At 47.5% G+C, this 27,928-nt stretch overlaps 1 protein-coding gene across 4 annotated transcripts in view; it reads left to right on the forward strand.

Annotated features, from left to right (window-relative positions):
• The window catches only part of SHROOM2 (shroom family member 2), an 82,793-nt gene that overhangs the window by 39,541 nt on the left and 15,324 nt on the right, over positions 1-27,928 (forward strand). For all 4 annotated transcript variants that reach the window (XM_087428491.1, XM_087428492.1, XM_087428493.1 and 1 more), the window contains 3 exons: positions 18,212-18,898; positions 24,938-25,489; positions 26,924-27,095. In XM_087428491.1, coding sequence (XP_087284617.1) covers positions 18,212-18,898; positions 24,938-25,489; positions 26,924-27,095 — 1,411 coding nt within the window. The remainder of the gene's footprint in view (positions 1-18,211; positions 18,899-24,937; positions 25,490-26,923; positions 27,096-27,928) is intronic.

Here is a 27,928-nt window from a genome sequence, read left to right on the forward strand (position 1 = left end):
TGTTAGGAGTGGAGGTGGGGCACAGGGACTTTAAATACAGATCATTGTGAAGTGACAATTGGGTAAGTCAGGGTCAGCCTGCAACCCCTTTGTCTCCTTCGCTGATTGCCTTGTACAGTGTAAAACTTCCGGAAACACTTCGTGAGTTGTTTGGTGGATTACATTCCTGATGAGTGTGTAATAAACCCAAGAATACAGATAGATGTAAAATAGGATTTGAATGTGGTTTGTTTGTTTGTTTTAACTTCATTGTTCCGCTGATTTTATTATGATTGTGGAGTTGAACCATTTACCACACACGTTATATGATTATCTAGCATAGTTACATAGGTAAAGCTGTGTAAAATTTGTGCAGTAGGCTTTTCTATATTTCCCCCCTTTAAATTATACAAAGGAAGACATGCAAGCCTTTTGGGGTTTAAAAGGGCAAGCCTTTAGGGGAAGGTTCCCCCTGAGGTCAGGAGTTGTCAGTGAAGTAACATGGAATACAAGGGAGCCTTGAGTCACGGAGGTTTGAGTTGACTGGTCCTGCATGAACTTGTCCATCACGAGGCAGCAGGCACAGACGGACCAGCTGTTGTGAGCATGTAGGCAGTGAGACACACGGGCTGCGGCAGAGCGGGGTTGCGGGCCCCTGAAGGAAGCACGCCGCCGGGGTCGCAGCATCTACCACGCCGAGGGCAGCAAGCCGAGAGCCCAGTAAGAGACTCTTGCATTCATTTCTTTAGGGCATCTCACCAGGTCGGGACTGGTTTCCCGACGCCTTTACTGTTTGCTGGGGTTTGTAGTTGCGAATGCCTCTTTTGTTCTCCTGTTGTTAGGAGCAGGTTGTCAGCTCACAGTGCAGTGGGGGAGATCTGGGGAGATCTGCAGACATTCTCTTTATTTATTGTTCTGCCTGAAGATGACAAATAATGCAAATCGGGGTGCAGACTCGGGCTCGAGCCCTGCATGCATGCACCTATGTGTGCGGGCATGCGCGCCGTGGCCGCGCGTGTGCTTGTAGCTACATGCCGTTTTGGCAGCTTTGGTGCTCGCAGCTGGCTCTAAGCGCATTGGAACTAGAAGGCAGTGCCTCTCACTCCTGTGTTCTGGGCTGCAAGCCGCAGCCCTGGTGTGACTGGCAGGCTTTGGTATGTGGAGCGTTGCTTCGTGGGAGATCTGCAGACCTGCCTTCCTGCGGAAGGGTTGCCCGAGGAGGCTGGCTCAAGGATGCCAGCATTGCATGAAGACCCGTCCTCCTTGCTGTGCCTTTCCTTGTTTCACAGCAGTAAGAAATAAGCATTTGCACGACTGAGGCATTGAATGTGGATATTGAAAGGAAATGGTGAGTCGGCCACATCAAAATGAAAAAAAAAAAGCCGTGAAATCAGGTGTGCATGTTTAGTCATGAAAAAATGCTCCGTGGGTAAATGCACACAGAGCCTGCTAATTGCGATGAAAGAATGTAAGTGGGGAAAATGGAATCAGTGTGGTTCTGAACATTGTCCAGTTCTTGGATTTTGCTCTCTCTGATGTGATTGTGACAATTTAGAGGCATGCCATTTCTTTACAGATTTTACTGTATATGTGCTGTGAGGTTTCTTTTTTTTTTTTTGCCTTTTATATTGTGATGAACAGATTATTATTAATTTTGCCTATATCTAAATGACTTAAATGCCTTTGCTTTACCGAAGGATGCTTTTGCGTGTGTGGAGGGAGGGTGCCGTTTTCACAGGGAAATTGCTGCATATATATATGTGTACACACGCGAGTGCACACGTGCAGTTTGGGTCTGCATTTACCGACTCATATGGGTAGGAATCATTTTGAAATGCATGTTTAATGGTCATGCTAGGTAAAAGGCAAAAAGGAAAAGGAGTTTGAAGAAAGGTTTTCAGAAATCTACCTGGCAGCATTTATAATTAAACAGCCAGCTGCTTTATACATTTGTCTGAAGACTTATAGAATGAATGAATGAAAAATATTTTAACATGTCATGTAAAATGACCGGCGATTTGGTACATATTTGATGAATGGCTGACATATTTCTTTTCCTTGCAAAGCAGAATGTTTGAGGGCATATTCTATAAATATTTTTTATGATTATGTTGCAGAAAATATTCCATGGATGGTAGAAAGAGGGACATCTCTGTGCTTGCTTTTGTCATGCATAGTGGAGAAAACATTTTACACTTTCTCTCTCTCGTCTCCCCCCCCCAAGGAAAAATATTTGCAGGGGTATCCTCATTCATAGATGCATGAACAAAACACACACAATTTTTGGAAAAGAGTACTAGAAATAACCATACATGTTGGTGTTGACTGTACCGGTTGCACAAGGCTTCTCCTGCCTGGCTGGAGTGACAGCTGACCCTTGTAAATGTACACTAACTACTGCTTGTTTTGCATGGACTGGCCACTCCCCCAGAGTCTGCCTTTGGATTTGGAAGCTAATATTTTGTGTGGTCTTTAGAAAGCATTTGCTTTACTCTGACTACCTTTAATTCTTTACCTCTTACATGCATGAACATTGAAGAAGATCAAGGTGGGGAAGCAGTTTAAACAAGAACTGGTGTTTTGTGTCCACCAGATTAACCCATCTTTCCCTGGTCACTGGACACTTGTGTTTTCTAGCTGGCTTTCCCTACAGCAGGTTAGATAGTCAAGTCATTCTTGGGAGACTTGTAGACTCCCTTGGGTGTCTGAAAAGATCCTAGAGTTATTTAGTTTTTCACCTTTAAAAAGTATTTGCACAATCCTTTGTGTTAATTCCTTAAAGGTCACAAAGCCTTTTCTCATATCTATCTTGGGCCTCGTAACATGGATACCGTGTTCATTTTACAGTTAAGCAAACTGAGGCTTAAGTGACTGGCTTCACACAGCTAGTTAATGGGGAACGCTTGCATGCAGTATGGCTGGTTTTTAATCTGGTGAGTTCCTGCTAACTCATACCACCTCTGATGTTGAAAGTTCCTACAGAGAAGCACAGCCTGAATGTAGACCTGGTACAAGATGCCAAACCTGTTCTCTTACTAACGTTCTCATCCCACATATAGTGCACCCACAGTGCAGTAAGAAGGAATTCCAGGGCAACCTTCCAGGGGGGGTGTGGTACAAGGAACGCCTAACCAGGCTGAGAGACTGGAGACACGGGTCCCAGGCCTGCGTGGATATGACCCTCTGTTTCTTCGTCCATAAAATTAAGGAGTTTGGATTAAATGATTTTTAAGCTCCCTTGCAGCTATAATAGTTTTTGATTCTCAGGACGAGAAGCCAGGGACTTAAATTCCCCTTAAAAATCACACGTCCAGCCCCTTGGGTTGTGTTCTTTTACTCATTTGCCATCAACGTTCATATGAGTAAAGACATATGGATATATATGAGACGCACATGTGTAATATCCTTGAGATCCATTTACAAATAAAATGAGCTCTTGTCAGCAGACTCAGTGCTCTGCCTGCAGGGCTCTGTTGAGCAGTGCCCTTGACGGTTCAACCGATTTAGGTGTTCTGTGGGAAAGCCTCAGAAAGTCAGCTGCTAACAAATGGCGTTCTCTCGGGTAGAACTGGCATGAAATCTGTTATTTAATGACTTTGTTAAAAAGTCTAGCCAGTGGGCCCTTAAACGTACTTGGAGGCCATTAAAGGTGGAATAACTAAAATTCTAGGAAGATATTTAACATTTATACACACATGCATGCATATATATATATATTTGTGTTTATGTATATATACATACACATATATATACATATGTATATTATAGACATTTTGTATAGTAATAAAGTATATAAATTTTCACGTACAATAAAAATCTGAAGCCTATTATGTAAATAATTCTTTTCCAAATATGGTCCAGCTGAGTAACGATAATCAGACAATCCGAGATGTGGCATTTTCAGAATTTGGGTCACATGCAATTGTGATCAAAGGAAGAGAGCTGAAGCAAATGATTTCCTCTTAATTTATGGAGATGGTATTCTATTCTAACTATATTTTAATTTCTTTTACCACAGGGTTGCCCCAAGTTAAAAACGGCTCCTTATTTCGTAAGCTTGACATACGTTTTTGAGAGCCAGGATTTACACTAATCTGGGGATACAGCTTCCTGGGCTGTGGTATGCAGTTTTTAATCACATTTTCTTTTTTTAAAAATCTGTTTTACTGATTAAAACATTTTTATATAAAAATATATGGAAGTTCTGGAAAGCAGAATGAAAACATTAAAAATCACGCTCCACCTCACCATCTAGAAACACCGCTGTAGACCATTGAAGTGTACCCACTTCGAAGTCTTTTTTCAGTGCAAGTCTTAATTTTTACGTGTGATCACTATGTATATTGTGCGTAAACTGCTTTTTAAATTTTTTTTCCTTGTATGTTGCATGGCATTCTAAGATATGACTGCCCAGTAAAGATACTATGGGTTTTCAGGGTTGTTTCCAGTCCTTCACAGTTATAAGTAAAACCACAGCAGACATCTTGTAGTGAAATATTTGTGCCCTTCCAGGCTAATTTCCTTAGGATAAAATTCTAGACATGGAATTGCTAGGCAGGCTTTTGGGAAATACCGCCACGTTGCTCTCCATAAAGTGTATACTATTTATACCCTACCACCAACAGCCTAGGACAGTCCTGCTTCTCCCAAAACTTTGTCCATATTAGAGATTTAAAAAACTCTTATGATTTTTTAAAAAATTTTTTTTCTGAGAACAAAAGTTTCTTTTATTAAAAGCATAGAAAGATAAGTTAGGTTTTATTTGGTGTAAGTTTCCTTTTTGCATAAAAAGTTATCTTAAAAGAAAATGTTCTAGTATTTTATTGTAAGTGGTAAAGATTAAGACACAGAGATATATCTGTGTTCCCTATTAAAAGGTTTTAGTGATATTTCACAGGTGACTATTCCTGCCAAAGAATCTAAAGCAGAGGGCTTTTCAAGTTTTTATCATGGAAAATATTAAACTTACACAAGTGTAAAAAACTCTATGATTTGATGAGCAAAAAAAGTTTCTTTCTTTTTTTTTTTTTTTGCTGAGGAAGATTCACCCTAAGTTAATATCTGTTGCCCATCTTCCTCTTCTTTTGCTTGAGGAAGATTAGCCCTGAGCTAACATCTGTGCCAGTCATCCTCTATTTTGTATTTGGGTCACCGCCATAGCATGCCTGATGAGTGGTGTAGGTCCATGCCCGGGATCCGAACCCGTGACCCCGGGCCACTGAGGTAGAGTGTGCCAAACTTAACCACTATGCCATGGGGCCAGCCCCCCAAAAAAGTTTTTGTTTTTAACTTGCATTTCCTCAGTGACTAACAAAGTTGAACTTTTTTGTATGTTGTCTAGCCTTTTGTATTTTTTCTCTTGTGCGTTACCGTTCACATCTTGTGTTCATTTTCCTGTGGGGCCTTTCTTTCTTGATTATTGTTATTTAGGTTGCAAACAGATCCCTGAAGTGTGTTATGTGTTTTTTAAACATTTATGGTTGTTTACAGTTAGATTTTTTTTAACATACAAGTGTGTTTAATTGTCACGTCATTGCCCTTGCACCTGGTGGCTTTGTTTAGTCCATTCCGTGTTCTCCTGGCCCCTGGCAGTTGTGTGCTCTCTTTAGCATTTGTGCTGCAGAAAGCATGACCACCCGGGGCTTTGTGGGCGTGAATTCCCTGTGAGGTGTAGACCGCCGTCTGAAATACTCTCCAGTGTGATGCAAGAAAGAAAAAACGGCTAGAGAAGAGAAGAAACCAGGGATTCAGTTGGACGTCTCATGTGATGTTGCAAAGAGAAAGCAGGAAACAGAAGATGAACATCTCAATGCTCACTCAGGTTAGCGGGCAAGTCACTTAGGCTCATGGGCGTCAATGTCCTCGTGGGCAAGGTGGGCGTGCCGTGCTTGCACTCTGCAAATGGAGGTTGCTAATAGAGTTGTCTCTGCTGAAGAATGGAGCAGTGCCCAAATTTCCAATAACCCCAACACACCGTACCTCCCTCTTTGCTCTGGTTGACAGGAATCCCAGGGTCACGTTGGAGGCACAGCTGTCGTAACTGCGTACATTCTGGGGTCTGCTCATTTGGGCGCTTTTCCTCTCTGGCGCCCCTCTACTTTTTGTATATATTTTCTCTCGTTGGGATGTTTGTATGTTCATTTTAATGCTCCTGTTTTGTGTTTTTCTTTGGTAAGCCACCTCACACCATTTGATCATTCCGGATATAAATATGTTGAAATAAAATAAATAGAGGCTATGTAACTATAGCTGTAAACAGATTTGCAAGAGTAAAGGGCTTCCTGGTAACCAGTTAATATTTTTATTGTGGTCGTCATTTTATGGAAAAATTGTTACTTCAAAGTGCCCTTAATGGGCAAGTAAACCTAATAGAATCTGCCAGTTGGATCTGTTTCTGCAGCAATCTTGGCAATGGGAGTCAGGAGTAGAGATGGGCTGTCCACCTCTCATTTGAGATGAGGTGGTAGTATGGTCATCTCCCAGGGCTCTCCACTCCAGCACACTGGACTTCGAAGGGTGTGCGTTTTTGTTTATTTGCCCCTATGTGTTTTTCTTTTTTCTTTTTTTTCTTCTCCCCAAAGCCCCAGTACATAGTTGTATATCCTGGTTGTAGGTGCTTCTAGTTCTTCTATGTGGGACACCGCCTCAGCATGGCTTGATGAGTGGTGAGTAGGTCCGCACCCAGGATCTGAACTGGCAAACCCTGGGCCGCCGCAGCGGAATGCGTGAACTCAACCGCTGTGCCACCGGGCCGGCCCCGCCCCTGTGTTTTAATTACCACTAGGTCAGAAGAACTATGTTCTCAGTGGACAAGTCTTTAGGTTACATCAGTCTAATATCTTACTGGTTAACAATCTGTGTTCATGTAATTAGGTGCCATGAAGCCTGTGAAGTCGAGTTGGGTACAGAGAGAACCTCCCTTGAAGGAACTTAAACTCTATTATTAGGGAAAATAATATAACAAATTACCATAGACTAGGTGCTTAAACAACAGACACTTATTTCTCTCAGTTCTGAAGTCTGGTAGTCCAGGATCAAGGTGCCAGCCGATACAGTTCCTGGTGAGACCCGTTTCCGGGTTTGCAGACGGCCGTCGTCTTGCTGTGTCCTCCTGTGGTGGAGAGCAGAGAGAGAGAGGGAGCTCGCTGGTGTCTCTTCTTCTAAGGGTACTAATCCCACTCAGGAGGGCTGCACCCTCATGCCCAGTCAGCCCCAAAGGTCCCACCACCTAACACCATCCCTGGGGGGTAAGAATTTAATGTATGAATTCTGGGGGGACACAGACATGGGGTCCAGAACATAAGTGTAAATGGCTGTGATGCAGAGTAGTGAGCAGACCCAAGAGAATCAGCTTGCCGGCCTTGCCTTCCTATTCTCTCCTCCCTCCCGCCATCCCTCCTCCCTTCCTCTTTCCTGTTACCTCACTGAGCCCTTGCTGAAACCTGCTTTGCACCAGGCACTGTGTTTGGCCCTGGAACACAGGGGTAGACAAGACAGAAGTGGGTGCTGTCGGCCTAGCCAGGAGGAGCAATGTTAAACGAAAAGAACACAGATGAATTGAGCACATTTTGGGGACAAACAGGGAGACGTTAAATCCTTGTGAGAGGATTCAGAAGAAGAAAGGCTTATTTTTGTCAGCGGGTCCGGGAAGCGCTTCATGGAAAAGGTTGTACTTCATTTGGGTCTTGAAGGATGGGAATGGTGTTCGTGGGGTGGATTCTAAAGAGTGGGACTCAGTGTGGAGACAGGGGAACTGCAAGGCGTGTACGACAGGGAAGGGCCTTTAGCCAAAACGAATGGTGTAGGAACAGGGGCACCAAGGAGTTGCAGGGGGTATGGGGACGATGGGAGGGAGCCTGGAAGATCACAGTGTGCAGTCTGGCCTTGATATGGTGGTGGGAGGGCAGGTGGGGCTGGAAGTTTCGGGGGGAAAGGATTAAGCATATTTACTTTCCATGCTAATTATGACTAAAATGTGTGCATGCCTGTACGATTCAGTAAGTGGAGGAGAGAGGAAGATTGGAAATGCCCATCATGGGTCGTCCATCACACAGAAAACTGTGTTTACCACTCTGGCAAAGTTATTGCAAGATGGCTTTGCTGTCAGGAAGTTTTAACTTCCAAGAGTTGTAAATAGATTCACCCTCTAATTTGCCGAAGTAGGGTGTTTCACCACTATAATTTCAGTATGGTTTGATTTGTAGTTTTAAAGAATTTTAATCCTTTACATCTGCTGCATAAAGCTGGCCCTCCTTGCAGACGAGAACACTGAGTAGTTTACAATGGTTTCAAGCAGGGCCGTAGTGACTGCCATGGAGCAAGAGGGAACTTTCTGGGGCAGGGGAATCGTTTTTAGACTTGATTGTGGTGGTGAATGCACAACTCTGTACATTTACCCAAACTCGTCCAACAGTACACCTCAAATCAGTGCATTTTATGGTATGTAGATTGTAACTTGATAAAATTGTGGTGGGGTATGGGGAAGAGTAGAGGTGAAAATGTTCTGTAACGGGAAAACCTCGATCTGTAGCTAGACTTCTAGGAATTCAAACATACTTTTTTTTTGTGTGTGTGTGTGTGTGAAGGAGATCAGCCCTGAGCTAACATCCATGCTAATCCTTCTCTTTTTTTTGCTGAGGAAGACTGGCTCTGAGCTAACATCTATTGCCAATCCTCCTCCTTTTTTTTTTTCCCTTCCCCAAAGCCCCAGTAGATAGTTGTACGTCATAGTTGCACATCCTTCTAGTTGCTATATGTGGGACGCGGCCTCAGCATGGCCAGAGAAGCAGTGCGTCGGTGCGCACCCGGGATCCGAACCCCGGCCGCCAGTAGTGGAGCACGCGCACTTAACCGCTAAGCCACCAGGCCGGCCCAGACACACATTTTTTAAGAACTGAAGTGGCTCAGAAGAAGAGCATGTGGATGTAGGGACAAGAATTAAGGTGAACCCAAATTCATAGATTGCTTCGTACCTGGGCCCTAACATGTGTAGCTTTTAAGGTTGTATCAACAATACATCATACTTAATAAATATTACACAATGTAGATACTCCTCAAACTGTTATTGAAGTAAAGGAAATGTCTGCCGTAATTAAATACTTATCACAGTGATTCAGATCTGATTTTTCCTTCTAACTGTAACAACTTCAGGTGACAGTTTGTGGAGCTCCACGCTGGTTCACACGTGGAGGGTCACGAGACCCTTGCTCCCACTGGCAGCTACAAAGGGGCCAGAAGAATTATAAAATCGTAGCTTTAAAGACTCATCAGACCCTTCCCCATGTAAATAAAGTCTCTCCTGTCTCTATCCATTATAATTCTCTTCATATCCTTCATAGTGCTTATGAAAATTAGCAATTACATATCTTTGCATTTTTTAATTAATATTTGTCTTGCCTTCTAGTACAGGGGTCAGCAAACTACAGCCCAGGGGCCAAATCCCTGGGACCCAGGGTTTGAGAAGCCTTTCTGGGTGGAGGAGTGTGGATCGTCCCTCCAGGACTGGTACCAGGTGGTTACTCAATCTCACCACTTTTTTAGACGATGATGATCTAGTTTGGGAGGGACATGCCAAGCCAAGGATTAAAACTTCAGGAGTGGGCCGGCCCCGTGGCTTGGTGGTTGAGTGTGCGCGCTCCACTGCTGGCGACCCGGGTTCGGATCCCGGGCTCCCACCGACGCGCTGCTTCTCCGGCCATGCTGAGGCCGCGTCCCACATACAGCAACTAGAAGGATGTGGAACTATGACACACAACTATCTACTGGGGCTTTGGGGGGAAAAATAAATAAAATAAAATCTTTAAAAAAAAAAAAAACTTCAGGAGTAGCTTTCAATATCTAAATCAAGTGGGTAGAAAAGTGGGAGATCAGGAATTTGGGAGGGGAGATCCCATAAAACAGAGATTCCCACCGCTGCCTTGACATCCAGATGGCCTGGAAGGCTTTCTCTAAGATACCGATTTGCAGGCATGCATTTCTCACTGGTCCCAACCCCTGTCCAGGCCTGGTTCTCTGAAGGAGTAAGTTTGAGGAGAGCTTCGATTTGCGTGTCTTAAAATCATCCCCGATATTCCTTCAGAATACCCTTGAGGCGAAGTGGAGGTGTGCCATTGAGGAAATGAGATTGGCCGTGATACCAAATGGTTGGCTCTAAGTGATGGATGCTTGGGGGTTGGCCGTATATTCTCTCTCATACGTTCGGTAGAAATTGTCTTGCTTAAAGAGCTTTAAAACCAAAAAATAAAAATAAAAACGTTGCCTCGTCTTCATTCGTCAGGGTAGGAGTTATTCTGGGCGGGAGGGAGGTGAGGAGGTAAGGACAGAGTATAAACAGGACTTGTGTATCTGCAATAGTATGTTTCTTTTTATAAACATCAGAAATAGATATGGAAAGAGTAACCTCAAGCCTGAGAGGGTAGAAAAGCCTCTGATAACTTGTTACATTTTTCTCTGTTCTCCGGGCTTGGGATACTTTTAAAATGTATCCCTTTGCCTCTCTAGATGGCCTTCAAACTGGTAATAGTAGTTTCCAATGCAGAAGGAACTGTCAGGGGTCAGAAGACAGAGAAAACTTCTTTTTACTGTTCTCCCTTGTCTATGGTGTGCACTTTGTATCCTGCTTCAGATATTTCCTGGTCAGATACTGGTTGACCTGTGCTGGGAGAGCAGGCCTTGCTGGCTCCAGGTACAGCTGAGCCAAGGGATCCGAATGCCCCTCTGAAGAGATGGCAGACCTCCACTGGGACTGTGGGGTCACTTGTGGTGTGCCCGAGGACACTCTTCTGTCCTGTGGCTTCAGAAGACATATCATGCCTTTCCAGGTCACGTAGTCAAACTTGCAGGGCGCACTCGGATTGCCATCTATGACGAGCCACCGAGCAACATCATAGGACAACCCCGCTTCCCCTGAAATCTTGATCCGATCGGTTTGGCAAGCTCTAAATAATTCCGGATCAGTATCAGGCTTGCCCCCACTTTGAACTTTGTGTGTAATATATGTTTTTAGGAAAGCAAGTAAGAGAAAATGTCAGAAGAAAACTTTGCTAACAGATCACGTGAAAATATCATTTTTATTCCATTTGTCTGTGCCTCTGATTTTATACTTCTGAAAAATAGTTTTGGAATGGAAACTGGCCTGGAGCTTTGATTGGCAGAGGAGATCTGCCTGATTTTGTCAAAAAAAACTTCCAAGTGTCACCTCTTGGGACCAAGAATGAGGGTCTCCAGCAACAGAAATGAGAGGCCTGGAATAGGTTCTCGAAACACATGTTCTGAAAACATAGAGTTGGATACTTGAGGGGCTCTCACAGAGTATAATCTCCAGATCTAGGTGTTTTCTGTTAGTGGACACTAGCCCCTCAAATCTGTGCCTATCCATTTGGTTTTGGATCATCTGTGAATGGAATCTCTCTTTTAATCTCTTCTCCCCACTTATCCACAAATGCCTTATCGGTCTCTCTAATTTGACTTCATTTCTGTTACCCTCCAAGTTCCTGCAAGCAAAAATAAAACCCGAAGGAAGCAGCAAACCTTTTTATGCATCTATTAAGACATTGAAGAAATAACATTCATATGATTTTCTAAAGTAAATTGCATTCCCCACTTGGCATTAGAATCACGGAAGAGAGAGCCTGTTTGGGGCTGGCGTAGAGAGAAAAGCTTTAGTGGAGACGTTGCAGTAAAGAAATGACTAAGTTAAGGGTGATTCAGGGCTCCTGTCCTCCTGGAAGTGGTTCTACAAGACAGAAAATTGGAGCAGAACTTGTGGGCACAGCTCTCTCCATCATCACCAGCGTATCTGTCTGTTCATTTGGTAAATATTGTTTGCGTGCCTGGAAACAGGGATAGGGCAGTCAGACAACCTCTATCCTACAGGGGCTCACCATCCGGGGAGGCCCATGGCAGACTGGTGTTTCCAAGCAGAAGAGTGGTCGGTGCCATTATTCCTGAGCGTTCATGCTGTTTGAAATGTCTCTAATGTGTTTCTGTCCATTCATTAATGAATTGGTCGTTTGATTGGTAGATTGCCTCTCTTGGGCTCCCATGCCTTGCCCACCATTCCTTTTGGGGTGCCTCTGTGGGGTGTCTGTGCATACAGAAGAGCCTTCTGCCTGTGCTTCGCCAAGGTGACATGTGTCTGTTGGGAATTCCTAGGGGGTGGGAAGATCAGTGGAGACACCAGAAGCTTGTTCAGGAGACTTGCACTTGGGGTGGTGTGGGTGTCCTATGTTCTCCCCAGTCGCCTGGCCCCTGTCCTAAGGCTTGGGCTGTTCTCCAGCATCAGACAACCTGGCCGGTGGTGTCCAGTGCATCCTGCCAAGCCGAAGGGCAGATAGACTGTCTGTGATTACTAATAAACAATTCTACACTTCACACAATCGCTGTTATTCACACCTGCAAGCAACGGAAGTGTGCTTTCTAAATACTGACCTCAAGCTGTGAATGTTGAACTGGAGAGTCATTCATAGAAGCCTGGCTCTGTTGGGAAGCCAGCACCTCTGGTTCCTGCCCTAATTGTTCCAGGAGATAATCTTGTTCTCTGCAAACAACTGAGGCCCTGGATCCTGGCTTGGCAACATGTGCTCTCAAGTGTGATTCTGGGACCACCTCAGATACACCAGCCACCCTCTCCATTGCTGATCTTGGCAGTAACTGGTTTTGTATATGGCGTTAAGTTAGTGTTTTGCGTAATATTTAAATGAAAGGAGGAAATACCCTCGTGTTGTTATGCACTGGAAGCTTGTTATGTCTCCCTCTCTCTTTGTTGTTAAAATGAGATAGTTCTGGGGGCCCACCCGGTGGCGTAGCGCTTAAGTGCACACGCTCCGCTTTGGCAGCGTGGAGTTCGAAGGTTTGGATCCTGGGCATGCACCGACGCACTGCTTGTCAAGCCATGCTGTGGTGGTGCCCCATATAAAGTAGAGGAAGATGCTCATGGATGTTAGCCCAGGGCCAATCTTCGTCAGCAAAAAAGAGGAGGATCGGCAACGGATGTTAGCTCAGGGCTAATCTTCATTGCCAAAAAAAAAAAAGAGAGTTCTGTTGCATAGAGTTCTGGGGGTGCCCTTTGTACCCACAAATGCCCTGGGTTGGCCTGCTGCTGGGGTGCCCTTCCCCACTCAGAGACCTGGGCCAGCCCCCCCTCAGGTGTACTGTGAGGTGTTGTGGGGGGTTGGTGTCACAGAGACCTGCATTCGGGTCTGCCCCACTGCAGTCCAGCCCTCTCCTGTTAGGTGCTCAGCACAGCGCCCAGCTGGTCGGAAACCCCGCAGAGACATACCACACCAAGGGCTTCATCTGCCTCTGCCTCGCACAGTGACCCCACGTGGTGTGGCCTGTGGTCTGCCCAGACAGGTGAGGACATGCAGCTGCATGAGGCACAGTCATGTGCCCTGCGTCACAGAGCTAGTGCGTGATGCCGAGATGAGAACTGTGTGCCTAATGAAACCCCAAATCACATGTGGGCCTGGACTTCACAACGGCCTCAGGCACCAGAGTGCGTTAGGAGTAACAGCCTTGAGCAACAAACGTGGACACAAGTCAGAACTGGCTGTGCGTCCCTTTCTAACAGTTGACCCCTTAAGTCGTTAGGAAAAGAGGACCCTGTAGTGTGTGTTACTTAAGTCATGCAACAGAGTCGGCAGTTTTCCACTCTCCCTCGGTGAAGATGATGGCTAACCCCATTTACAAAGCAGCAGTGAATGAGTGATCACAGAGGAGTTCAGAAATGTTTAGTTATGTTGGGAATGTTCAGAGGCAGGGTTATTTCTCTGAGAACCTAACTGCCCGCATCTCAAAAAAAGACATGCCGGGGCCGGCCCGGTGGCATAGTCGTTACGTTCACGTGCTCCGCTTCGGCTCCCCAGCAGCCCGGGGTGCACAGGTTTGGATGCTGGGCCCACACTGACACACCACTTGTCAAGCCATGCTGTGGCACCGTCCCATATAAAGTAGAGGAGGATGGGCACGGCTGTTAGCCCAGGGCCGATCTTCCTCAGCGAAAACAGGAGGATTGGCAACAGATGATAGCTCAGGGCTAATCTTCCTCACCAAAAAAAACCAAAAAACAAACAAAAAGAGACATGCAGCTTCCCTCCTTACCATTCTTCACTGTGACCAAAAACAACAAATGCATTTATATGTCTAATGGGCGTTCAGGAGAAGGCGTGACACGGTGCATGTAAATAAATATTTGCCTGCAAGACCCTGAAGAAGAGAGCCCAGCTCCCTGCCCTTCATAGAGAGGCTTACAGCCCAGTGATGAGAGTAGAGACTGGTGAACAGTAGTCATTAGAGAGGGTGACAAGTCCTATGCTAGGGGTGACCTGGAGGTGGGGAGACAGCAGGGCTGGCGGAGCTGGGGGCCTGTGTGATAAGGAACCGACTGTGAAAATGTTGTGGAGGCAGGGAGCAGAAAACTGAGACCCAGAGAAATGCATCCAGTGACGTCATTGGACTCGTTACCAACAGATGGAGTCCGGAACTAAAACCGCAACCTCTCAGATAGGGAAGCCACATTTAGACATGGGGCTGTCTGTCTCCATACCAAGATCAAAAATGTAGATTTGAATAATAGCAATGTCGATGGGATTTCAAGAGCATTTGACATATAGAGATAGACCTATCTATCTATCTATAATTTTTTTTGCCTAACCGTGGTTTCTGTCCTATTGTAGGGTGTTTGTGCTACTGAGCACATTTAATGTAACCTTTCCTCCAGGTTATTCCTCTTGAGATGAGTTTTGTTTTGCTTTGCAGTCCTGTTGCAGACCTGTCCAGTGGAATGAGAACAGCATGGCGCTGGGCTCCAACTCCGAGGGGGTTGCCGCTCCCCGGGAGCCTTGCCTGCGTAAAGCCTCCTGTTGGGGCTGCTCAGCAGCTGGCTCCTTCGTGATGTGTCATTAGCATGTTCTGCATGAGAACCAACAACCTCACCTGCATATCAATTGCCGGGATTCTGGAATGCAGCTGCCTTTGTAATTTTCCTTTGTGTGGCTTGCCTCACTGCTCCAGTGTATACCCCGGGAGCCTGTGCAGGGAGACACTGAGTTGCTTTCACTGGCAGACTCCTTAAGTCATCTTATTTTGTTTCGCTTTCTGTCTCTGGATCTTGCTATCAGCATTGACTTTATCCTTAAAAACACACAAAAGGATATACATATATATACACAGAGACACACAAGATACACATCTCCATACATCTGCAACACAGACACAAGCAACATACATGATACAGACACACATCAGCACATTATCCGCTTTCTCTCCAAAGTAGTCACTTGGAACCTATTAGAAACACAGATTGGAATATGACCCTAGCAGAACCCCAAATTCCTGTTTTTGGCCTTTTTTGTGTGTGTGTCTCTGATTTCCTGAATTTTTATCAACTGAGATAATAAACACCAATTAGTGGTTTTATGGCTTTGACTTTGCAAGTTTGCGGGGGAGTCAAGGAAAAATAGGAGGTGGGGAACAGACTTGGTCCGGAAATTGCTGTGCTATTGTAAATCTAACTAAACTTAAATGTTGGGAGGGAGCATGGGAACTGCACTTCTAGAATGAGAAGTGACCATGCAGTGGACATGCTCCCCTAGAGAACAGAGTGCCCTCAAATCCTGCAAAGGATGCCCATGGGGAAGACAGGCTGGAGCCCGTGGTGCCTTCTGCCTGAGGGAGAAGCCAGGAGCCGGCCCTGTATGCCAGGTCTTCTGCTTTGAGTCCTTCTTTACTTCTCAGTGGGGCTTTTTCTCCCACAGGTGAGTCTCCTCCATTTCTGGGCAGATCTCAGTGTACATCATGTCTAAGGCACTTCGCAGATAAAGCTCCTTCTTTTTTTTTTTGTTTTTTTGGTGAGGAAGATTGGCCCTGAGCTAACACCTGTGCCAGTCTTCCTCTATTTTTGTATGTAGGACGCCACCAGAGCATGGCTTGATGACCAGTGTGTATGTCCTCACCTGAGATCCCAACCCATGAACCCCGGGCCACCAAAGCAGAACACGCGAACTTAACCACTACACCGCTGGGACCAAAGCTTCTTTTTAATTAACATATTTTGTGGGGTTTTTTGGTGAGGAAGATTAGCCCTGAGCTAACCTCGGATGCCAATCCTCTTTTTGCTGAGTAAGATTGGCCCCGGGCTAACATGCGTGCCCATCTTCCTCTACTTTATATGCGACGCCGCCACAGCATGGCTTGACAAGCGGTGTATCAGTGCGTGCCCGGGATCCGAACCCACGAACCCTGGGCCACTGAAGCGGAGCGTGTGCACTTCGCTACGCCACCTGGCTGGCCCCTTTAATTAACATATTAAATGTGAATCCAGGTGGCCAAAGGCACTTAGATTTTCACAATAAATTGTAGCTAATTTAATCCTCCCGTTCTGAGGTGGTGGATATTTATTAAGTAACAGATACCAGATGCTTTTGTGTCAGTCTATGGATGCTAGGTTTCAAGAGTTTTAGCAGGAGAAAAAAAAAATTCAAGTGTACCTCAGCTCTTTGAAATGAAATATTGGGGAGCCATTCGTGAATTGTCACGAGTTAGGTTTTACTGTCTTGAGAGGCACAGTGGCTTAAATGGAAGGGAGACACGAGGGCGCTCCCTCTTCCACAGCAGGCCACGTGTGTTAGTGAGTGACAGGACAGCTGAGCCGTGAGTTACACCGCTCAGAATGTGCTGTTAATTTGACAGTGTTTCAGTGCCATTCTGAATTTTGTAACCCAACAGCTGCTTGACTGTGCGTTGTTCTCTAAACCCTCCGTTGCTACGTTCAGGTTATTTTGATAACCTGTGGTTTCTCTTAGTGTGTACCTAATGCACATTTTTTAAAAATCTAACTTTCTTAAGCTAGGTTAATACTCTTAAGCTCCTATGCTTGGCTGTTTTCTTACAGCTTGTTTTCTAAGCTTAGGCTGTGTCTTGGGCCTCCTGGAAGCAGAGAACAAACCTGCCCTCTTTCAGGGTCCTGTGGGACTTGAGCGCTCTGTCCTCTTCCAGATGCTAAGACTTTCCAGCTTCTGGCTTTGGGGTGGGGTCTGACTGTCTCTGTGCTCTCTGTAGTGTAGGCTGGCCTGGATTCTACTCTAGAGCATGCATTGAACATGGAGGGACCTTTCTCTTGAGGACATAGCAATCGGGACATGCACAGGGCTCTTGACTCACAGTGCAGTGGCCTTGATGGGGTTGGAACATCTGTAACGCCCGGGCCAGGTATCACGTCCGAGGAGGCAGGCAGAGCACCTCTTGGGCCCCAAGGGGGCGCTGTGTGTCTGGGGGAAGGTCTTCTATCCGGCTTGTTAGTTCCTAGGTTACATCTCTTATCCGCACGTGCGCTCTCCCCACTGATGCTCCATTTGCTGTCCTTGTTAGAGTCTCCTTTAGCAACTCAGAGGTTGTCTTCTCAACAGAAAACAGCTCTTCTCTTGGATGGAAGAGTCCATCAGAGGCTTGTTTGATTACTCTGTCAGGTCGGAAGAAGCAGTGTGTCAGCAAAGGCATGGCTAGCTGATTTGCTGCAAGTTTGAGAGTTGTGGGCTCATGTACTGCAGCTGCGGCGCAGATAAACATGCACGTGAAGCACGCACGGGTGTTCTGTGGTCATGTCCGTGGGTGTGCATATGCACAGAAACACATCTGTATGTATTGTGGAGAGATGGAAATGGGTACGAGTAGAGAAAGAGCAGAATCATTGCAGCCTCTCAAAGCAGCAGTCTCTCTTTTTCTCATTTTTACTAATACACTACTGATTTCAAAGGTTTTAGTAATAAATTGATGTGTGGCCCATCTTAGAAAGTTCTGTCCGTTGGTGTGTGTCAATTTCCCGAAATAAGCCATATAAAAATACTGTTGCGATGTGAAGTAAATATTTCTGAATATAGCTGGCTATGAGAATTTTCACATTGCTTTTAAAATGTTTGTGTAAATTTTGGTTTTTTGCCCCGAAATGCGCCTTGTGTGTACCTGTGTGTGTGTGTGTGCATCTAATACACATGCCTATGTTTTTAATACCTCACGTCCTATCGTGTGACCTGCAAGTCTGTAGCCGAATGTTGTCTGGTATGTGTTCCAATTCGATACCTTGCATTAGGAGTTGTGCTGGGGACAGGTATGGGAAAATGTATATGGATTTAATTTCTTCAAACAGTTTAAGAAGATTTTCAAGATCTGGGTCTGGTCCCGTTTAAGAAGTTGTTAATTGGAGTCGTTTGCTTATTTTCATTTGTTCCTCCCGTAGACAAGCAGATGCCCAGTGTCGGGAAGACAGTCCAGGAGCGCAGCGGGACCCAGGGACCCCGTCCCAGGTCTCTGAGCCATCTCACGCCTGGGAAGCTGCAGAGGCGCCCCGGGAGGGCCGCAGCCGAGCGGGGACCCTACCTCGCGATTACAGATACTCAGAGGACACCGCGCCCGCAGCCCCGCCAGCGCAGAGCGCCCCTGCGGCCGCGCACGCTCAGGGCCAGGAGCTGCGGCCCGTGAACGCCGCGCTGCTCGCCAAGAGGCCGGCCCCGCAGAGGCCACCGCCGCCCAGGCGCGAGCCCAGGCCGCTCAGGGGCCTGGCCCCTGCGGGCGCACCTGCAGCCGCCCACCTGGGTGCACCTGCAGCTACTCACCCCAGCCGGCCCCTCCCCCTCTCGTCCCCCGTGGCCCTGGAGGTGTGTGTGGCCCGCCTGTCCCTCTCCCAGAGCCCCTGTGCCTTGGCGGAGAGGCTGAGCGGTGCCCAGCCTGCAGACGGCGCTGAGCAGGACAGGCAGGATGTAGATGAGCACACAGCCTGTCTGAAGCGGGAAGCCCTGCTCCCTTCCAAGTTCCGGCCCGTGCAGACGTCCGCAATGGAGACCTCTCGCTCTCCTTCTCCTCAGTTCGCCCCCCAGAAGCTGACGGACAAGCCTCCGCTGCTCATCCAGGATGAGAACTCCACAAGGTACTGTCCCCGGGCGCTACAGTGGGCCTTATGCCTTCTCCCTTTTCGCAAGCCCCCTTCCGACGGCGCGAGGTTTTCGGTGCATCTTTCCTGGGTGGTGTATGACTGGCACCTTGCTTCCGCTCCAGAAGGTGGGTTTTAAGTTGGTCCTGGGGACTAACTGCATGGGGGGGAACCCACAGCTCCAATGGACAGGTGGATTTTTAACTTGGGGGGCGCTGTCCTGTCCCACAGGGAAGGAGGGGGATGTGAAGGAGGTGGTAGGCTATCCCCCATCCCCTCAGCCAAGCCCAGCACATTTATATCTGCCTTACCCACTGGCATCTGCGCACTAGGGCTGTGTTTTCCCTACGCACCTGCTCTTTGTAATCAGAATCAGGTTTAACCTAAGCATGAGCCCTTCAAGCAAGATTGGTGTTTTTCATAATATCTGGTATTTCCACACTCCGTTTTTCTCTAGAACTTTTTATGTGAAAAAGCTAAGCTGATATACACCGTTTATTAAAGCAGAAGGAAAATCGATCACATCTCATGGTGCTATTCTCACAATTTTAGGTGTGGAATTGTCTTTCGCGCCCATCGAGACATTGATAAATGTCGTCAGGCAGGGACTGACCAGCCAAGAGCACTGACCATTTAGCTTTCCTTACACTCCTCTCTGAGTGCCTTTGAGGAACTGAGAAATGGAAGAAGTGGAAAATTTTCATCTCATTCCACAGAGCAGTGGTTCTCAACCTGGCGGAGGACGATTTTGGCCCCCAGGGGACATTTGGCATTGTCTGGAGACATTGTGGGTGTCACAGCCAAAGGGAATAGTTGTCCCTGCTCTTGGCTTCCAGTAGGTAGAGGCCAGGGATGCTGCTCAACATCCTACAGTGTACAGGACGGCCCTGCAGCAAGGAATTATCTAGCCCTGAATGTCAATACTGTCTCATACCATAGCCAACAGTCACTTGTGGCTGTATGAATGTAAGTTAATGAAAATGAAATAAAATCCATTCCTCAGTTGCATCACGCGTGGCTGGTTGCTACTACACTGGACAGCAAAGGTAATGACTGTAATGTCATCATCTCAGAAAGTTCTGTTGGATATTCCTGCTCTAGAGTCTCAGACTATTTTTCTTTTAGCTTCAAAATAACTCAGCAGAGAGAAGACATTACGATACTGTCCTGTATCTCCAAATGTGGCATTGCAACCACAGCATCATCTGTGGGCCAAAACTGTGCTAGGTGTCATTCAAAATGCAGAGATCACTTAAATAGCCTTTCAAGTGGTAACATTGTTAAGTTCTGAAAGCGAGGAGAAGCAATAAGGTGGTCTGTGTGGTGGGTCAAATGTGTGATATTGTCGCAAGCTAGCCAGCAAAGCCCCCTCAGTTCTTGGGAGCTAGTCTGAGCGCGGTGGGCTCCGTGGAGAAACAGGCCACATGGTTGCACTCATGACCCGTGTTGGCTCCAGGAGGTGGGTAGTATTTTTCATTTTTTCTTGCCTGGGGTGTTGATTTTTCTCACTCCGTCTTTTCTCTGAGTTTGAGAGGGATTTCAACAAGCAGTGACAATACTTATTGAAGATACTAAGAGGGGGTCTTCGGGCATCCCCATTTAGTGTTCATTTGGGATGAAAAAGATTGTCTTTGAACCATGTCCCTGCTGTATAAGCCCTCATAGGGGGCCTGAATTCCAGTCAGTGTCCAGAGCCCTCTTGGTACGTGTCCTGTCTGTCCTTCTCTGGAGCACAGTAGGGCAGATGGTGGCTGAGCTATCCATGAAAGTTGCTACCAAGGAAGTTGCTCATAATGTGCTGAATTAAATGTCACCTTCCCCCAAGGCGTGTGTTATTGGTCAGGCCTGGTATGAGAGTGTGGAATCCCAATGACACACAAGATGAACGAGAGGCTGGTGCTCAGCAGGAGCTCTGTACCCACGATCAACCACAAACAGGTCAGCAAGTGAAGCACGCCCGGGACAGGGCCTCCTAAGCTACCTGTCATTTGGGCACAGCTCAGAGACACTCCTCTTGGCCTGACATCTGGTGACTGATTTCTTGAGCATTGGCTGCCCACCTCATCTCCCTCCATGTCTCGTCTTTTCCTCCTTCCAGTTACCTCTATTGATTACGGGCGTGCATGCGCCCCCCCCGCCTGCTGGAGAACTAGCCGGGGTGCAGGGCAGCTGCCTGTGTGCACGTACGTCGCATTCCCAGCTTCAGCAGGCAGTGCCCGAGCAGCTCCTGTGTGCCAGGCTTCGGGCCCACAGCAGGGATGCAGAGAGAAAGAAAATCAACATCCCTACCCTGCAGGGAGTTTCAGAATAGTCATTCATTCCAAATAAAAATGCATCGGGCCCGCCCTGGTGGCCTAGTGGTTAAGTGCGGTGCACTCCTCTTCAGCAGCCCGGGTTCAGTTCCCCAGGTGCGGACCTACACCACTTGTTAGTGGTCATGCTGTGGTGGCAGCTCACATACAAAAAGAGGAAGATTGGCAACAGATGTTAGCTCAGGGTGACTCTTCCTCAGGGGGAAAAAAATGCATCAACTCTTGTCCTAAAACTAGGAAGCTTAGGGGCAGGCTCTGTGGCGTAGCAGTTAAGTGCATGCGCTCCGTTGCTGGCGGCCCGGGTTCGGATCCCGGGCACGCACTGAGGCACTGCTTGTCAGGCCATGCTGTGGTGGCGTCCCATATAGAGTGGAGGAAGATAAGCACAGATGTTAGCTCGCACAGATGTTAGCCCAGGGCCAATCTTCCTTGCTGTGGTGGTGCCCCATATAAAGTGGAGGAAAATGGGCACAGATGTTAGCCCAGGGCCAATCTTCCTTGCTGTGGTGGCGTCCCATATAAAGTGGAGGAAAATGGGCACAGATGTTAGCCCAGGGCCAATCTTCCTTGCTGTGGTGGCGTCCCTTATAAAGTGGAGGAAAATGGGCACAGATGTTAGCCCAGGGCCAATCTTCCTTGCTGTGGTGGTGCCCCATATAAAGTGGAGGAAAATGGGCACAGATGTTAGCCCAGGGCCAATCTTCCTTGCTGTGGTGGCGTCCCATATAAAGTGGAGGAAAATGGGCACAGATGTTAGCCCAGGGCCAATCTTCCTTGCTGTGGTGGCGTCCCTTATAAAGTGGAGGAAAATGGGCACAGATGTTAGCCCAGGGCCAATCTTCCTTGCTGTGGTGGCGTCCCATATAAAGTGGAGGAAAATGGGCACAGATGTTAGCCCAGGGCCAATCTTCCTTGCTGTGGTGGCGTCCCATATAAAGTGGAGGAAGATGGGCACAGATGTTAGCCCAGGGCCAATCTTCCTTGCTGTGGTGGCGTCCCTTATAAAATGGAGGAAAATGGGCACAGATGTTAGCCCAGGGCCAATCTTCCTTGCTGTGGTGGCGTCCCATATAAAGTGGAGGAAGATGGGCACAGATGTTAGCCCAGGGCCAATCTTCCTTGCTGTGGTGGCGTCCCATATAAAGTGGAGGAAGATGGGCACAGATGTTAGCCCAGGGCCAATCTTCCTCACAAAAAAAAAAAAAAAAAAACAGAAAACAAAAACCAAAACTAGGAAGCTTACTTTTAAATCTTTTAAAAATCTCCAAGGTTTTTTTCTTTTTTTCTTTTTCTTTTTTAACTACAAAGTGGAGATGATGGGCAGCAGCATCTTTGGTCACTGTCAATGTAAATTAGAGATTTGATTGCTCTCAGAAGTGTTCTCAGCGAGTTTTCCTAAAAGGCCCATTTCTGTTTGGGAGTGTGTGCGAGTAGAGAGCCAGAAGGGCTGCTTTGGGGTCATTTTGACCGTATTATTACCGTCAACTTGAGCACCCGTTTGAGAATCTCCTGGGTGGGTCGTGTAGTTTCTCAGGCCCAGAATGGCGTGCAGGCTGAAGGGCTCCCTTGGGAGTGGGTGTGTGAGCAGAGCTGGGTGGACTGTTTGATGTTGGGGGCTGGGCCCCTGTGAGTAGCGGGTGACTCACCTGGAGGGAGCTGGCACTCGGAGAGAAGCTCGTCACTGTCCTGGAGAGGTGGACCGGGGCCTGGCATACCCCTCCTTCTGTGGCCCTCCTGGTCCTGCCTTTCGATTAGGAATTGGGGAGATCTGGTTGCGGTAAGGTCTAACGCACTGTGTTTTGTCCTCATTTTGAAGTAAAAGTTCATCAGACGTCTTTAATGCAGAAGTCTGGACAGTTTTCAAGAGGAGAGACCATTTGTGCTTAGAAATGCCCAGGGAAGAGATGCTTCATTGGAAAGTATATGTCAACCTATGGAGGATTTGTGTTCTTTTTTTCTAATACATCTTCCTTCACTGGACATCAAGTTTCTCCGTGAATGGGGGAGATACACATACCGGCTGACTTAAAAGTCAGTAAAAGGTGATCAGTGGGTTTCTAAGCATGGAATGAAAGGAATGAAGAGGAGTTCTTGTTTGTTTGTTCTTGCTTGGATAAGATGTCAGAATTTTCCTTCTGAAGTTTAGCATATCTAAACAGTATTTTTCCATAGTTAGACTTTTTTTGTTTAGTCGTGAACAAGGCGTTATGGGGACTGTACATGAACACCTAGATAAAATGCATCTGCTCTTATGGTTTCTACTGGAGGAGAGAAGAAAATACAAAATTATTTCATTTTAGCCCACACACCACACCCTTAGGAACAGGGAAAGAACCATGCTGCGTTCCCAGCCACCAGTTAAAGAATGAGAAACGACATTTAATTTAGAGCATTAGGACCATTAGGGTCACCTGGTAGAAGTGATGTTTGGCTCGCTGAGTTAAGAACAAGTCTGGAGTTTTGGTTGTGTGATTTTGGCTTGTTTTTTCCTTCGCTCCTGGGCACTACCTGACAGTTCTCTTTCTCCAATATGTCCTTTAAAAATACTTGAAACAGGTTTTTGTCCCCGTGGCCCTCATCTGCAGGGTGCCCTGGGTGTGGTCAGCGAGGCGAGGCTGAGGGCATCAGCTGGCTTTCTGGTTGTCCTGGACGAAGCCCCATCGTGTTGACCAGGCTGCTTTTACCAGTTTCTTTCCCTTCCCTGTGGGAGTTCGAGGTGCTTCTCCATCTCCTTCCACGGAGAAACTTTTTGTTTAAACAAGAAAGAAGTGTGTCCTTAGTGAGTCACTTAAAATAATCCACAAGCAGTGTGTGGTGTGCTTACTGCTGGATCCTTATTATCTCACTGGTATGGAAAGCCGTGGGAAGGGTGGCGTGAAGTGTTGGGCAGTGGAGGCAGGTGGAGGGTGACACCCAGTGTGCACAGGCATCTGAGGAAGCATCAGACTGGGGCCAGGGGACGGGTGGTGCTCAGCGTCCACTCACAACATAGCCACTCTTTTTTTTTTTTTTTGGTGCATAGCTACCATACTTTCTTTTTCGTTTTTTTATTGTGGTAACATTGGTTTATAACATTATATAAATTTCAGGTGTACATCATTGTATTTCTATTTCTGCATAGATTACATCATGTTCACCACCCAAAGGCTGATTACAGTCCATCTCCACACACGTGCGCATAGCCACTCTGTAGAGAAGTCCTTCCCGGCCCTCAGAGCCACGCAGGCAGCCGTGCCTGTGCGCTGACCCTGCTTTGAGACACTCACCTAAGGCACTGATGATGTTTCTGTGAAAGACGCCTATCCATTGCAAGTTTCCCCCACAAAAGAAAATTTAACTGAGCAGGGCTTGTTAAGGTTTGCACTGTTGTTGACGTAAAAACAAATGGGTGTTAAACCATCCTCCTGTCTGTCAGGAAGCCCAGGGATATGCCCTCCGGCTACTGCAGGCGTGTGGGTGACTATTTGAAAATGGAAAGGCTCTTGGATGCCGAGGGTCAGGACACCAAGTTAGGGGTGGTGGAGAACTCCTCGACCAGGATCCTCTCCCCATCCTGGGACGTGCAGTCATGGAGGCTCCTTACAGGGGGGCAGCCACAGGTCCTCGAGTCTCAGGGTTCCCTGTCTATAAGGGGTGGTGAGGGGACCAGCCGATTTCTGATCCTGGGTAGGAGTCTTCGCCGGGCACACTTTGTGTTTTCAGCAGATGGCTCTTCTCTTGGCAGGATCGAGCGCGTCATTGACAACAACACCACGGTGAAGATGGTACCCATCAAGATTGTGCACTCAGAAAGCCAGCCGGAGAAGGAGAGCCGCCAGGGCCTGGCCCACGTCGCCGAGCTGCCCGCGCTGCCCAGCGGGCTGGAGAGAGACCAGATCAAGACGCTCAACACATCCGAGCAGTGCTACTCACGCTTCTGCGTGTACAGCCGCCAGGGCGCCGAGCCCGAGGCCCAGCGCGGGGGCCGGCCGGCCGAGCCCCAGCCCCCCAGCACCCCAGCGCCCCCTGCCAAGGATGGCCAGGCCTCCCCTCCTGGGCTCAGCTACGTGAAGGCCAAAGAGAAGACGGCCGAAGACCTGAAGTCAGAGGAGCTGGCCCGGGAGATCGTGGGGAAGGATAAGTCCCTGGCTGATATCCTGGACCCCGGTATGAAGATCAAAACCGCCATGGACCTGATGGAGGGGATCTTCCCCAAAGACGAGCACCTCTTGGAAGAAGCTCAGCAGCGGAGGAAGCTGCTCCCCAAAATCCCCTCTCCTAGAACCACAGAGGAGAAGTGAGTAGATGCTGCCCTCTGTTCCGCCCTTTGGCCGTGTGTAGTTCTGCTTAAAGGGGCGAGGGGACATATCTGTTTATTTTCTTGATTGCTTTTGGGGGACAGATTTTCATGAGGACTGCCTGATGCTTAGCACTTTTTGGCTTTTTTGTGACCCTCCCGTTAGAGAAGCTAAGGCATTAAAGGCCCTGTTCCTGGAGATGATAACTTCAGGTTCTGGCAAAGATAGGAAAATACTGTAGCTCTTGCACTTTCCTGGCTTGAGGCCAGTGTGGTTTATGGTGATGCCCGCCAGGCTCCTTTCTCGTAAGATAGCAGTTCCAAGCCGGGCGTTGTCTCCACCCAGGGTACGGTTGGCAATATCCGGATACGGTTTTGGTTGTCACAACTGGGAGAGGTGCTTCTGGCATCTAGTGGGTGGAGACCAGGGATACTGCTCAACATGCTACAACGCACAGGACAGCCCCACCACAGAGAATGGTCCAGCCCCAAGCGTCCCTAGTGCTGAGGTGGAGAAACCTATTGTAAGAGGAGTGAAGGCTCAGACTACTGAATATATGTGTTTATTAAAGAGGAGATATAGATATCTGAGTGACTGAATTGGTTTTGGTTGGTTTTGTAAATAGCACTTTTCAGCCTTTCTCATTCATTCATCTGCCCGCAAAGGTGTATGGGTTACGTCTCTCCTGTTGTTGATGTACATCATCTCCATAAGCATCATTTATTGACAGTAGGCTGGAGTGCCAATGCAGTGCAGCAGAGGGGGAGAAATGGGGAGAGACAGATTAAGCAAGAGGGGGCAAACATGGCTCTTGGTAGAAAGGAGCAAGGTGCATGGTCTCTTACAGATAGTGGCACACCCGGCGTCCTCATAGACCTCAGGCTCCCAATGAGGACCTCTGTCTGCACTCTTCCCTCCCAGGCCGACGTTTTTAGACATCCCTGCTTATTTGAGTTTTTCTCCTTTTTAAAGACTACGTTTCAGGGGCCAGCCCCATGGCTGAGTACTTAAAGTTCCACACCCTCCGTGTTGGTGGCCCCGGTCCGCAGATTTGGATCCCAGGCGAGGACCTACTCCACTCATCAGCCATGCTGTGGAGGCCTCCCACGTACAAAATAGAGGAAGATGGGCACAGATGTTAGCTCAGGGCTAAAGAAGAAGACTGGCAATGGATGTTAGCTCAGGGCAAATCTTGCTCAGCAGAAAAAAACAAAAACAAAAAAACCTGTGTTTCACAGACTTGATGAGTATCCACTTGGCAAGGTTTTTTCCTAACCTCGTCACCTTCTTTTTCCCCCTCTTGCTGTCTCATCTCCCTGGCTGGTGCCCTTCCATTAGCACCAGCGTTTGCTTGTCACAACCCAGGTTGCGGGGCCGTGGGCACGTCTGTGCGTACGATCACAGCTAATGGAAGTTCTGACGTTTTTACCCAGGAAGGAGGAGCCCAGCGTGCCTGCAGCCGTGACCCTGGCCACTAATTCCGCCTACTATAGCACGTCGGCCCCCAAGGCGGAGCTGCTGATTAAGATGAAAGATCTGCAGGACCAGCAGGAGTCCGAAGAGTCTTCAGGGAGTGACTTGGACCACGACCTGTCGGTGAAGAAGGTAGGAAAGCCGAATACCAAATGAGAGCGTGCTCGTCAGCGGACAGGGCAGCGCACGTCCCCACCCCCAGGGTGGGCCCTGTGCCACATGTCTGTGGGCGTTCGTCTTCAGCTTTATGCAGAACGGTGACATTTGGGGCAATGGTAGTCAGCCCTTTGTGGTTAAGTCTTCTATTCTAAAATTGGGCCTTTCCACCAGGGTCTCTGTGCCATCCTTTTGTAATGAGATCCAGTGTCAAACTAGTTAAATGGGCACCATCTCTTTCATTTTAACGTCAACTGATGTGTCCCTTCTGTCCCAACTAAAATCCAGGGGACTTAAGTGCATGACCGTCAGCAAGTCACATGTCCTCTTTGAATATCAAGTTCAAATATTTGTAATCAGATGATCGTAAATCCAGTAGTGAATTGGAAAGTGCTTTGTCAATCAAAGAGAATCATTTGTTCAGCTCCAAGAACTCGCCCGGGCACTTGAGGCTATGGCAGTAGACAAAGCAGACTAATCAGATGATCATAAATCAGTAGTGAATCGGAAAGTGCTTTGTCAATCAAAGAGAATCATTTGTTCAGCTCCAAGAACTCGCCCGGGCACTTGAGGCTGTGGCAGTAGACAAAGCAGACTAAAGCCCTTCCTTCCTTGAGGGAGCTTCTGTTTTCACAGGAGAGATGGACAGCCAATGCATACACAAATAAACACACAAGACAGGTCGGCAAACTACGACCTGTGGGCCAAACCTGGCCCACCAGCTGCTTTTGTAAATAAAGTTTTATTGAAACACAGCCACATTCATTCATTTACATATGGTCTCTGGTGGCTTTTGCACTAGAGCAGCC

This window comes from Ceratotherium simum, unplaced genomic scaffold (assembly GCF_057802395.1).
Source record: "Ceratotherium simum simum isolate JZ-2026a unplaced genomic scaffold, ASM5780239v1 HiC_scaffold_57, whole genome shotgun sequence".
In the NCBI taxonomy this organism is placed as follows: Eukaryota; Metazoa; Chordata; class Mammalia; order Perissodactyla; family Rhinocerotidae; genus Ceratotherium; species Ceratotherium simum.